General features: G+C 47.0%; 1 protein-coding gene across 1 annotated transcript in view; it reads left to right on the top strand.

The window, feature by feature from the left end:
* The window catches only part of LOC119386459 (chitinase-like protein 4), a 553,828-nt gene that overhangs the window by 208,181 nt on the left and 331,764 nt on the right, over nucleotides 1-13,883 (top strand). The window contains exon 5 of the mRNA XM_037653744.2: nucleotides 9,312-9,438. Coding sequence (XP_037509672.2) covers nucleotides 9,312-9,438 — 127 coding nt within the window. The remainder of the gene's footprint in view (nucleotides 1-9,311; nucleotides 9,439-13,883) is intronic.

Genomic DNA, 13,883 nt, shown 5'->3' with positions numbered 1-13,883 from the left:
ATTTGTTGTTGACTTGCATCTGGATCACTTGAGGACTTTTCTTGGCTCTTCTGGTTTCCTTTCACGACTGAGGCAAATGACTTTTTCGAGGTTGTGTCGCTGCGCTGGATTTGCTGCTCTTGCTGCTTTTGATTTGTAGATGTGAATATCACATCCGGATCGGCGGCGGTTCTCGTCGTTTTCGCGCTTTTCCCTGGAATTGCTCCATTGTCCGTGCTAGAGTAGCTGCTTTCTTTTTGGGGCACCCGCCATATGATGCAGCATGGTGAGCTCCACAGTTTGCACATCGAGGCTGAGAACGTGACGTACACTCCTTGTGCGTATGTGCGCCAGCGCACATCTTGCAGCGGATGGGCAGTTGCAGTATTTCGCTATATGCCCATGCCTTTGACATCTGAAACACTGTGTATGTTCGCGGTTACTGCGTTCATTGAGACTCAGCTATCACCTGTGGCACATACCGCATAACATGAACACTGGTATGCGGGTATGTGCCACACGTGACTGAGGGAAAGGGTTTCGTGACGTACGCGACAGGTATTTTGCGTTATTCATGTCATCACCAGTGAATCGTGTTCGTCCTACACTCATCCTATGCCATGCAAATTTTGGTATGTTACTATCTATGGAGACGATCGGGAGAGTGCCCAGACGTAGGCGGCTAGATAGATAGATAGATAGATACGTAGACAGAAACGCCCAAAGTGCCTGAGGTTCGCTAAGAAATGCTTCGCATTTAATAAATCTTTTCAGTTGCCAGTCAGCGCTCGTCCGTGTCCTTTCTGTTCTTACCGTCTTCGTCGTTCCTCGCGCTGTACACAAACATGCTGCCGTACCAACTAGCCCAACTTTCAATACGGCTGGAGCAGAGTCAGATGAGCAAGAAAAAAATTTTTTTGTTCAGAACAAGAAGCAGTGAAGTTTGGTTTGTTCCGAGGTTTCGCAATAATTACAAATCGCAAACATTGCAATACTTTCTACCAACCATTCACAAGAAATACAGTCACGTAAACAGCTTCTCATTAAAAGAACTGCGATCCTTTTTTGTAAATATAGGCTAACTTTTTGACGTTGTAAAATGTATTGTTTTTATACGATTTCATTTTTCTTTTCAGTGTGTGCATCCATACTGTACCGAATAGATTATGATGGAGATATATAGCAATAATAGTGTCTGTATAATTTTGTTGTCTGACATCTGATGTACATTGTATGATGCAGGTCATACACAAGGAGCAATTTTGCATATATGTTTTTGATATCTGGTCAATATATTTTTTTTTTATTATTTTTTGGTGATAGTGGTGTTATGGTTGTTGGATGTTTGTCCTTTGTGTTTTTTCCTTTGTTTTTTTTTTCTTTTTGCTGGCGTCCATGTAACTATCATCTGTGCTATGTTTGGTATCAGGATGTTTTCGTAGTAATGTATATATGTATTTTTCTTACACCGTATTTGGTATTTTAATGTTAGCTTATGGTCACTTTATCGTGACTATAGCCAGTGAACCTCTCCAGAAGCTGTTTCTTTCTGGGAAAATAAAATGAATTGATTTGATATAAAAAAATTGCCGAGAAGCGAAGGAGATTATGCAGCAAGCAAGAATGACACTACGGAAATAGAAGACCAACTCAGATAGCCTGATTGACGCATTGGAGCATGAAGAACAGACAGCAGGCAAGGAACTGGCTATCCTCCACGAGACGAGTGCGAAAGCACTTGGAATTACATGGAATCCACCCAGGGATACTATCACGTATTTTTTTAGGGGCCTTCTAGAATTTATGAAAGAAAAGTGTGATACCAAGCGGTTCGTTCTTCAAGCTGCTTCAAGAATATTCGACCTTACGGGAATCGTTGCGCCATTCACCACTGCTATAAGGATCTTCTTCCAGAAGTTATGGACACGTGTAATAACGTGGGATGAGCAGCCACCTCGGGATCTTCTGGATGAGTGACATGACTGGGTGCGTTAACTACCGCTCTTGCAGAATGTTTCCGTACCACGTGATCTTGGCAGCGGATCCAAATTGCCGAAATCACCCCTAGAGGTACATGTGCATTTTTTTTGCGACGCAAGCCCTTCCGCATACGGTGCAGCGCTTTACGTCATAACGAGCTGCTCAGTAAGGCCCGAGTTGCTGATCGCAAAGGCACGTGTAGCACTTAACAAGACGATGACACTGTCACGGCTAGAGCTTCTTGGAACCTTGATTGGAGCAAGACTAATTCATTATGTATCACGTGCACTCACAGACTACGAGATCCACTGCACAACGTGGTCGGATTCCACAATCACTCTGTCGTGGATAAAAGGCGACATAACGAAATGGAAGCAAATTGTGTCGAACACAGTGAAAGATATCAAGGAAAAAGCACATCCTTCTGTGTGGAGATATTGTCCGGGACTGGTGAATTCGGCTGACCTGCTCCCACGTGGGGTTTCGATGGATAAATTATTTGAACAGTTACATAGCGAAAACTTCAGGGGATGAAAGACAGGAGAATGCGACACACAGAAGCGCTAACTTCCAGCTGAATTTTAATAAAGAAAACACATGAATATAAAGGGTAACCCCGCGCCTGCGCAGCTTCACATCCACGTAACGACATTCACGCATAAGTGATAAGATTCATCTCTCTAAATATGCAACACCAGTTTCATAGAAGAGATAAAAGTTTATAAATCACATGTCACTATCTTGCGATACACCCAAAAAAGTTCTTTTACTGACAGAGCAATGGAAGGCACGCTGATACAATGCCTAACATCCTTGGGCATCTCTGCTGCTTCTACTATCTCTCGCGTTTTTTGGTCGTCATGAGCGAAGATTTTTCAAATTCCGGTGTACAACCACAGCTTCGGCAATGCGCCGCCACGTGACCTTGCAGACCTCCCCGGACATTGTGCACGTGCTCCCTGAGACGGTCGTTTAAGGAGCGCCTGGTTTGTCCCACATATCTGCTGCCACATGTTAAAGGAAAGGAGTAAACCACTACTTCTTTACATCCTGAAAAGCGTGTACGATGCTTCGTAGAACACGTGCGCTTTTCTTTGGCCGTTGGGCATGTCATTTTGCAAAGGCTTGACAATATTTTGGGTGCCGACATGTCAACCTTGACATCTGCGTGTTGCCCCACCTTCTTTAAATTATGGCAGGCACGGTGGATATACGGAATTACGGCAAACCTTTTCTTTTGACTTTGGACAGTTTCTGCGGTGGTTTGTCTTGGCTCTGGCCTGGCGCCACCTCTTACATTCTTTATCTTGCGATGCAAGACTTCTGACACCGCTGTAATTACTTCTTGTGGTTATCCAGCAGCATCAAGCCTCTTAATTTGGATGAAGAAGCTTTCTTCGATCATACGCGGGCATGATTTCTTCAACGCGCTTCCAAGTCATGATTCAACGATAGCCCTTTTGACTAATTTACTGTGCGCGGATTGGTAGGGCAGGAGCGGCTTGAAACCTCTAGGTTCGTACAACCAACAAACCTCATCAGAAAACCTAATCCTCAAATCTAGAAACTTGATTTCTCCGTTGCTTATTGGTCGTTGCTTTGCTTTAGCTAGGCGATGCTAGGTTGCTTCTCTGTTGATTTTCAGCGCAGAGAGGTTCGAGTTCAACCACAGAGAGTCACATATAGGGCACGGATGTCGGAACTACAGAGACAGAACCTCGCGCTGAAACCAAGCGTTCTCACCTCTCATAGATCTACGGGTACGTCGTCATTGGCGTAGGCCTTCTATCGCTCAGGGGTCTTCTCGCAGCCGCCGTTGCCTTTCTCCTTCCCCAGTATTATCTCGTTGTACGTATTCAGGGTCATCGGTACGCCGCCTTCACTTCCCAACCATTTGTTATTGCCAGCCTTCTTTATTAATGGACCAGTAGTGAGTAGTCGGATTTACCTCACTTCTATGGCACATACCCGTTTATGGTAATGGCAGTTTTTTGGTTCGCCGGACAAGGAACGATTCGCTAAACAGCTTCGCTGTAGGGCAGCTCGCCTGCTCTAATTACTAAACATAATTTCACAAACATTTTCAAACCATACGCACAAGGGAGGCTGCTAACTGCTTCATATGAGAATATGATTCACATATTAAATGCGAAGCATTTCTTAGCAAACCTAAGGCACTTTGAGTGTTTATATCCGTCCGTGCATCCGTCTGTCCGTCCGTCCATCCGTCCGTCCATCCGTCCGTCCGTCCGTCCATCCATCCATCCATCCATCCATCCATCCATCCATCCATCCATCCATCCATCCATCCATCCATCCATCCATCCATCCATCCATCCATCCGTCTGTCCGTCCATCCGTCCGTCCATCCATGGGAGGGTAAGAGGGTTAGACGAATATGACTGTCTGGTCATAGATTGAATAACGTGGAAATCCTATCACACACGTCGCCAAAGTCTTTCCTCCATAGACATATGGCACATACCCGTTTACCACGGGCCATGGTAAGCGGGTATGCGCCACAGGTGATTGGCAGTTCATATCTTCCCAGGAATGACGAGAACAGACATTGGTAATTTAAATGCGAGAGCGTAAAGAAAGACGCATCGGCAGCGTTGACCCGACGAATGCAAAGAATAAAACTCAAGCATACTGCGCGCCAGTCAGGTATTCTACCACAGGGCCACGCCGCGTCTACGTGGCGTAATGTCGGTGCAGCCTGTATTGTGGTTGAAGTGCTGGCTATCTAATTTTATAACAAAGCAATGAACATTACATATGTACTCTTTTGATACAGGCGCCTTGCCGCGTTAACGTCAGTTGTGGTTCCAATGTTGGCTCCGATTTTATAGAAGTCTAATAAACGTTACATGGCTATTCCTATGATTCAGCGAGCTATATTCAAGCGTTGCTCGACCCCGGAGGAATACGCTAACGAAAGTCACATATGATATCCACATCATCACACCGTAATGTGCACTTCGTTGCGATAACGCTCAAGTCTGTGCTCGAAAGCGAGTGCTGACGTTACGTCAGACCATAAGTTACCCTTAAACGCCAGTGTAGTCGACGTGCATGGTAGGCTACGATGTGCACACAACTACTACTCTTACATAATCACGTCGATCCACCTCGTAACGTTTAGCTCAAAGCCATAAAATGCATCATATATGGACAACTTCTCGCTGATTGCTTCGAATGAAACATTTCCTCAAGGAGTGGTATCTGCCGAATTTTTAGAATATATCACAGGGCTTCCGAAGTGGCATTCAGTGAGAGGGGTATAGAGCAATTAGTAACAAAGCACAAGGCGCAGGCAGTGTAAACGAACGTGCAATACAGGCCAGAAGCAATAGGACAGAAGCCTAATGACAATCGTTACACTATCCTGAAATGTCTGTTAGTCGTTCGCGAAAAACGTTCACGGCCAGTGATTGCGACAATGGTTTCGGAAAGATCATTCCGCAGTGCAATGTGGTAGTGCGGATGAATGAAAAGCTTCGTGAGGCCTTCCATAAATATGCCTAATGCTAACGCCGTTATGTAAACGTCGCGATATACGCGTAGGGGTGTGAATTGGTAAGTGATGTCACGGCAGAACATTAACATATTTTTGAAGGTGACATAAAAGTGAAACCGAGTTAAGTGTTTTGATGACTGTAGATCATGTTCTCGCTTAAGGTTTATAACACTTGAATGACGGTCGTAGTTAAATGATAGAAATCAAGCGGCCCTATTTTAGATTGACTCTATCTTGTTAACGAGGTACTTGTAATGAGGATATTATCATTGCCTCACACCAGACGAAACACATTTTCTTTTATTAGCCTTTCATGCTGCAGTAATATTATGGAGGATCAAAAACAGGGAGCAAAGGTCCAGAGCGTTGGCAGGTCAATTGTATCGACTATATAATAAGCTGCGTAATCGTGGCAGTTAAGGGTCACAGGGTTTTAACAGTTCCTGACAACCTTCCTGTTGCCTTCTTCATTTTTAGTGGACTGGTGGCGAGTAAATCACCGTCACTTCGCAGATATGTTTCAAGAAGTGGTGTTTCAAATGGATGACTTTACCGTAGAGATGCACGTTTGTGTCTCTGGTATTAGATAAGAAACTTGAGCGCCTTGGTAAATTTTGTCAGGGATTCTAAAACCGCTGCTAAGCCAAGCCCAAACGTAATGTTTTAGGCAGTAACGACGAACCTTTGACTCATAATGTGCGTAGTATGGACTGCTGCCGAGTAGTGGCATTTACCCAATTTTTATTGCACATAGCCGCTCATGATGGACCGTGGTAACATGACACGCCGACAAGACGAGACTCTAAGGTGCTTCGCCCCCAAAATTGAAATTTGTTTTGAAATTAGGTTTTTTGCTTGTTCGGAATGATAACGTTTTCCTTAACAATATCCAGTGCCTTGCCCAAAACATATTTGCGCATTTTGATCGAGCCAAAAGGAGCAGGTTGTCGAGACCAACTTACGAGCAGCAACCCGCCCCCCCCCTTTTCTGAGGCCGTGCACAACCTGAGCTTCCGCCTCAAGTGTATTTTTTAAACATCAAGAGTGGTAGTTTCTCTGTGCTTGGCAGGTTTTAACAATTATTCCGGCTACTTAAATGCACCTGGCGCTGTGCTTTTGAACACACGTAGCATTTACCGAGTCTACTTGTCTTTTGTGTGTGAGCCGCGCATGCAGATGCGGTTCTGTGCATTTATTTTGAGTTGAGTTTCGCCTTTATCGATTTCGTTGCGGCGGCAAAGGGTATTCTCGTGTTGACAAATCAAAGAAACTGTTTAGAAAGCACAGTATAATTGGAAATTGACACACTTCGGCTACTAACAGAAACGAGACCGGGAGCACTCACGCGAGCAGTTCAGCAAGTAAGCTTTGGCCTCGTTCAACGTCGCCGCAAGCACGAATTGTTACCTGAAGTGACAATAGCTGCGCATTGATTTATGTGGAGCTTCCACAAATTGTGATTGCGAGCAGGCCCGTAGCCAGGGGGGAGGGAAGCCCTAGCTCTCCCCCCCCCCGAAATTTTCCTGAAGTAGGTGTTTTTGCCCAAAATAAATAATGAAATAAGGCGTTTTTCTCAAATAGCCAAGCTTTTCAGCAAGTGCCCCCCCCCCCCCCCCCGCCCGGACAAGTTTACTGGCAACGGGCCTGATTGCGAGTAACCATGTCTGCCCAGAATGCGCAGGAACCATGACACTCATAGGGGACACAATGGATGGTGTTCCTTGGAATGGAAACCCTCAGAGCTGTCTCCTTTGAAACCCTCCTAACTATTAAAAACGCCTGCATGGCCCGAGTAAACGTTCTCGAGGCCGTTTTGTATGTCACCGAGGCGCAACACTGTGATGCAGTTGGGTGAGATTGACCGCCATCGAGAGTATTTTGCCAGTAGAGAGACAGAAGATACGACGAAACAAGCCAGTGAACAAATAAAACAAGAAAATACGTGAAACGCTGATCCGTGTGGTGAATATATGGCAGGTTACTATAGATGAATTCGCCCAGTACACCTTCTTTTGGAACACAACATGAAATAAACTAGTTTTTCCTCTTTAGCTCTCACTATCTCGAAATCAAATTTTTGTTACATTTGCCCCACTGTCAAAACAACTTGAAACAACCGAAGGCTGATTTTTTTACCACAATAAACCAGACATCAGTACGAAGCTACTGAACTAGAATTGTGTACGTATGCGGAATAGTTCTAATTTTTTGGGCAGCTTTGTTTAAAGTATAATGACAAAAATTAGTTGCCTTGCTAAAAAATTGCAAAAATGTCAGCAATCGAAATAGCATCGTAATTCGACATCCATTGCAAGAAGAGACACCGATGAATAAAATGAAAAAAAAAAAGCGAACGCTTTACATGTAGTAGTTTAAGAGGAATTGGGTCGTAAAGAAGCCTTAAAATAAATGGGCGGTATGGGGCCCTCCCTGTGCGCTTAATATTTGGTATGTTGCACGGGCTTTTGTTTTTTTTCTCAGAAAGAAAGAACCAGGCATGTTTCGGCACAAGATAAATGCTTGATTCTAAGGTTATTGGTGTAGCCCAAAAGTTATAATTTTACCGGTTGAAGCAATAGCTAAAAAGCTGCAGTTAGATTTAGTAATTTACAAATACTAAGTAGTGACAATTATATAGGTTGTAAGTGCCCAAGACTGCCACTAATGTTAAGTAGTTACAAGTTCCCTAGAGCGCATTTCTTGTTTTGAATCTTGTTCTGAGTTAGCTGGGACTTTCTCAGAGGACCCATTAGGCAGCGTTTTATGCGACGCTTTGTGCGTTTACGCCAAAAATATGGTGAGTAGTAATGACAGCATTTGTATTAAAGAACGGAATCTTAATACCAGTAGCACATTTACTTGTGCGTGTTGGTTCATACTCGGAGAAACGTAGCACCACTCAGACGAAGCGGGAGACACAGACTGCGCTCTTCCATGTCTATCTGTGTCTCCTGTCTTCGCCTGAGTCGCGGTGCATTTCTCGGACTTAATGGCACGCTTCAGCCTTTGAAACCCTAGAAGTGTCAAATATCGCGCGTTTTCTGAAAAAACACCATCTCCCGCTAAAGGGGACCATGAGGCGATGCGAAGCCGGAGCACTTGCACGATCGCGTTCCGTTGGCGTTCTTTGGGCATGCTACCGACCTCGCATCGTGGAACGCGAAGAGGAACGCTACGCGCGTCTTGTCTTCCCTTAGCCTGGCCGTTAATTCTCACAGGGCGAGCGGGGAACGCAGTCGGCAGGCGTGCGAGAGGGGGGCAGCGTAGGAGAGGAGAGAGAGGGGGAGGGGACGCGCATGCGCTGGTGCTCATCGCGGCGTTGCGCAGGAGAGAATTTCGGCATGTCTAGCCCGTGCGTTTCAGAGGAACAGTGGAAAGGGGGAGGGGAGAGGGGAGTGGAGAGGGGAAAGGGAGATGGGGAGGGGAGAGAGAAAGTGGAGAGGGGGGGAGAGGTGGAGGGGAGAGGGGGAGTAGAGAGGGTATGCGCATGCGCAGTAGGGTGGTCACGCCGCACACCACCACCACCACCACCACCGCCGGATTGAACTCCGCTATAAGATACTTCGCATCTAAAACGCTATCTCAGGCGCCGTGGTGACACAGCGGTTACGGTCCTCGGCTGCTGAACCTAAGAACGTGAGTTTGATCTCGGCCGCGGCGGTTGCACTTTCGATGGAGGCAAAAATGCACGAGGCCCGTGTACATAAATATAGTGCACTTTAAGGAACAGTAGGTTGTCGCAATTTCCGGAGCCTTCCGCTACGGCGTGCCGTATGGTGGTTTTGGCACGTTAAACCGCCGCATTTATTAACATAGCTCTTTCGTTCGTCAGGTTCATTCGGTCTGCCGTGCGCATGGTTCGGAAGTACAGATTGAGTGGCATCGACCTGGACTGGGAGATCCCGGGGTGGTTGAGCGGACATGTCGGCGATCGCTACCTCTTCAGGCTGCTCTTACAGGTGGGTACCTTATCTGCTACCACACGCTGTGTTCTACATTCTCACTCCTCTCTGCCGATTCCGAGCTGATATTTATTATTTTAAGGATTTTCTCTTCATGAGGTAGGGAATATACAGCGCACACTATCCCTCATTTTGAGCACATCTTGCACACGCTGCAGGATGGAGGCCTCTACCGTGTCCTGCGTGAGCAGCTCCACTTTATGCCTATAAATACCTTGATTTCATCACATTAAGCAATGCTCTTCCGTCCTCGGTTGCTGTCCCCATATTTGGTACCCATTTCGTAACTCTAACTATCGGTCATGAGTCACTTGCACAAACTCTCCTAGCCCAGATACGTTTTTCTTATGTTAATGGGAAATAGAATATTGCCTACCCTGTTACTCGTTCATTCATTGTGCGCGGCTTTCTGATCTCTCAATGTTGCTTCTGTCTTTAAGCTTTCCGTCGCATGATGTGTTTAGAACAGAAAGTTGGGCGAGTTTTCACTGCTCCATGAAGGTACTTGGAAGCGCAGAACACACAAAATACACATTAAGAAGTGGACAAGACGAGCGCTCTCTCTTCAAACTAAAGTTTATTATGGAAAATGGCCAGGTTTTATCGTACAACAACCGCACCAGCAAAAAGGGAAACGCGTGCGTGAAAACACCAAACTGACTCTTGCTGAACAATTATCACCTCAAAGATAAAAAACCCTAACAAAACAATAACAAAAGCTACCCTGTGCTCATGAGGTTGACAAAACTAAGGTTAAAACAACTGTGGGGAAAACCCAGATCATGCCAAGCGTGTGAGTGGCTGCCGCTGATCTAATCGTAGCGCCGAAGACTTATCGAGATACGCCACTTCACTGTTTAGTAGGTTAATGGACGGCTGGCTGACGCACGTGGGAGCATTCTTGTGGATATGGAACGCCTCGATGACTTGTCTAGTCAGCTTGTTCCAGTGCCGCAAAAGAACGTTCGTTTTGTTGAGTTCGGGACCCGCACTGTCGACAGTGACGCGCGAGGTGCGAATAGGGAGGGGGCACCTTTCAGATAGCTGTCGTGCTCCCTTAACCTAATATTTAGGCGGCGGCCTGTCTGGCCTACGTAGCAATGACTACATGAGAATGGAATTCGGTAAACCACGTTGCGCACGCAGGAAACAAAAGGAATGCTGTGATTAATGTTACATGTTGTCTGCCTCGTCAGTCCCTTGTTACGCAGGCGTTTGTGAAGAGCTGAGCATATGGAACTGAGCTTATTCTTGGCATTGAAAACGACGTCAACATTGTATCGTGAGGCCACCTCATTCAGTCGATGAGAAAGACCGTGTATACATGGTATGACGGCATATTTCTTTCTTTCCTCCGCCGGAACATTGGGTTCGCCATACATTCTTACTTTGATAAGCTTCAGGCATTTTTGGTTCGCTGTGGCGATGTTGCCTTCAGGATTGCTTTTGGGGATTGCTTTTTCTTGCATCCGTTCAGCGGTGACCAAGTCATGCCAGCATTTGATGAACGAAAGCGCATTAGGCCAAGTAAAAAAGGTGCGTGAGGACGGCTACCCATCAATTTAGCTTACGGTCATCGGCTGATCAGAACACCGTGAGCAGCATAGTTACCTAGAAGAACACGTTGCTGGGCTAGTCGGTTCATGTCCAAGTACAAGCCACAAAGTATGGCTGTTTCTTGCGCGAGGAAATAACGAGGAAAGGGGTCCAGGGGAGCGCAAACTTTCGAATGTTTATTCAAGAGACAGTGCAACCAAATATATAATATATAGGCACAGACATGCCCAGCAAACTACGCACACAGTGAGTGCATACCACCCTACTCACAACCTGTGATCTATGAACTTGCGCTCTGCCTGCGAAAGAAACAATGAAGTGTCACTGATACACAAGGAACCTCGTGCTTTGATATGATATGCCTCCAACTCTCGAGCCGTGGTAATGGGTTGCGTAATGAGTAATGGGTAATGAGTAATGGGTAATGAGTAATGAGTAATGGTAATGAGTAATGGGTTGCGCTCTGGGTCGTCGCCAAAGGCGACGACCCAGAGCGCAACCCATCACTCATTAAAGGCTTCGCTACAATTTCCCCGGGTACGAAAAGGGAGCCGTCCGGCGACCTAACAGCTCGACACTATGAGTGGGTCATAGTAGGCCTTGAGACGCTCCACGTTGACGATGTCGCGCCCTCGACGGCGCATGTCCGAAGCTGGTTCGATGGGTTCGATCACGTGGTTGATCGGGGATGTGCGCTCGACGAGCCGGTAGGGGCCTTCGTATTTCGGCAGTAGTTTTGTAGAGAGGCCAGTTGCACTGGTAGGGACCGAGAGCCATACGAGCGCTCCAGGGAGGAACGTGGACTCAGAAGTGGTGGTTACACCGCGAATGCTCTTCTGCCGCTCTTGTTCCTGCGTTGTAAACGTCTTGGCAAGCTCGCGACACTCTTCCGCAAGCCTGGCTGAGTCAGATATCGGCGCACACTCAGTTGAATCCGGCTTGTATGGGAGTATCGTGTCGATGGTGTGCGACGGGTGCCTTCCGTACAATAGGAAGAAGGGTGAGAAACCAGTTGTGCTTTGAGGGTTGGTATTATAGGCGTAGGTGACGAAGGGCAGAATGGCATCCCAATTTGTGTGATCGGCGGCGACGTACATTGAGAGCATGTCGCCAAGCGTGCGGTTAAAGCGTTCGGTGAGCCCATTCGTCTGCGGGTGGTAAGCAGTAGTTTTGCGGTGAACAGCACGGCACTCTTTTAGAATGGCTTCGACGACTTCCGACAAGAAGACACGGCCTCGATCGCTGAGAAGCTCCTGGGGTGGACCGTGACGCAGCATGAATCGGTGTAGCAGGAAGGAGGCAACATCGCGCGCTGTAGCCGCTGGGAGAGCGGCGGTTTCGGCGTATCGCGTAAGGTGGTCAACAGCGACGATGCCCCAGCGGTTACCAGCCGATGTCAGAGGAAGTGGTCCGTACAAGTCGATGCCCACGCGCCCGAACGGACGGTTCGGGCAAGGTAATGGTTGTAGACCGGCGGGTGACACGTGCGTTGAAGGTTTTCGGCGTTGGCAATCGAGGCAGGAGCGAACGAACTTCTGCACGTAGCGGTACATCCCTCGCCAGAAGTATCGTTGTCGAATGCGGTGGTAAGTTTTGGATACCCCAGAGTGCGCGCATTGTGAATCAGAGTGGAAAGACTCGCATATTTCAGAACGCAGACTGCGGGGTATCACAAGTAGCCACTGGCGGCCGTCGGCGTTGTAATTGCGTCGGTGCAGTAGGTCGTCACGAATGGTGAAATGGTGGGCTTGACGACGCAACGCGCGAGTGGTTGGTGTTGCCGACGGATCAGTGAGCAAGTCTATCAGCGAGGCGATCCATTTATCCTTGCGTTGTTCGGTAGCGATGGTGTGAACGTCGCTACCGAGCAGGGGGCATCGTCGTCAGGCAAGGGGGAGCGCGAGAGGGCGTCGGCGTCAGCATGCTGGCGTCCGTTGCGGTACAGCACGCGAATATCGTAGTCCTGTACACTCTAAGGCAAAAGGGTGTTAAAAGGGTGTGTGGTTCGTCCTTTTGGGGACTAATGGGGCTGCCACAACCATTAATCCCTTTAAGGACTAACGGCACCGGGTCTAACAGTTAGTCCCCACAATAGACTAACATTTAGTCCTCACATTTACACCTTACCGGGCAACTGTTAGTCCCCACAAATCACCTCAATGGACTAACATTTGGTCCTCACATTTACACCTTACCGGGCAACCGTTAGTCCTCGCAGTTGCACCTCGCAAGGACCAACGGTCGGTCCACTCAAACGCTCCATTCGGATGAACTTTTTATCCCAGGGATGATTTTCTACAGTTACTCTCCGCAAGACTTAATACTTTTTTCGCGTGTTTCTTTCCGCGGTGACCAACAAATGCCGCAGAAAAGAACACGCAAAAGAATATTTAGTCATGCGTATGTCACTGCTTTCGCATTCAATGCGACAACGAAAGACAAAAGTGAGACAATGAAACGTTTTATTTTTTCTATACATATGAAGTTTCTGCTTTCTTCCATTGAATTCCCTACAAAATGTCCAATACAGGTTCAGCCGCGTTGTCATATCTCGTACAGTCCTTTCTGGGAAGCTGCTCCAACGGAAGCGATAGATGGCAGGCGTTGTACGCGCCAGGGCACACAGCATTCTGCTCGTTGTGGGCAACGGCTGCATCCTGCAAAGCACAAAAATATTGCAAATATTTAGTCACGTGACAGCGAGGGTGAAGACGCACGAACTGTGCAAATACGTGCGATGTGAACGAAAACACGTCTAAAACATGGCACGCAAATAATTTCACCCCTGCGAAGCACAAAAATATTGCAAATATTCTGCGACACGTCACAGAAGGGATGAAGACGCACGTACATGACAAATATGTGCAAGGTGAAATCAGAATCAG

The sequence above is a fragment of the Rhipicephalus sanguineus genome, chromosome 3 (assembly GCF_013339695.2).
Source record: "Rhipicephalus sanguineus isolate Rsan-2018 chromosome 3, BIME_Rsan_1.4, whole genome shotgun sequence".
Lineage (NCBI taxonomy): Eukaryota > Metazoa > Arthropoda > Arachnida > Ixodida > Ixodidae > Rhipicephalus > Rhipicephalus sanguineus.
The sequence above is the reverse complement of the archived record's forward strand: the minus strand, read 5'-3'. Positions and strand labels throughout refer to the sequence as shown.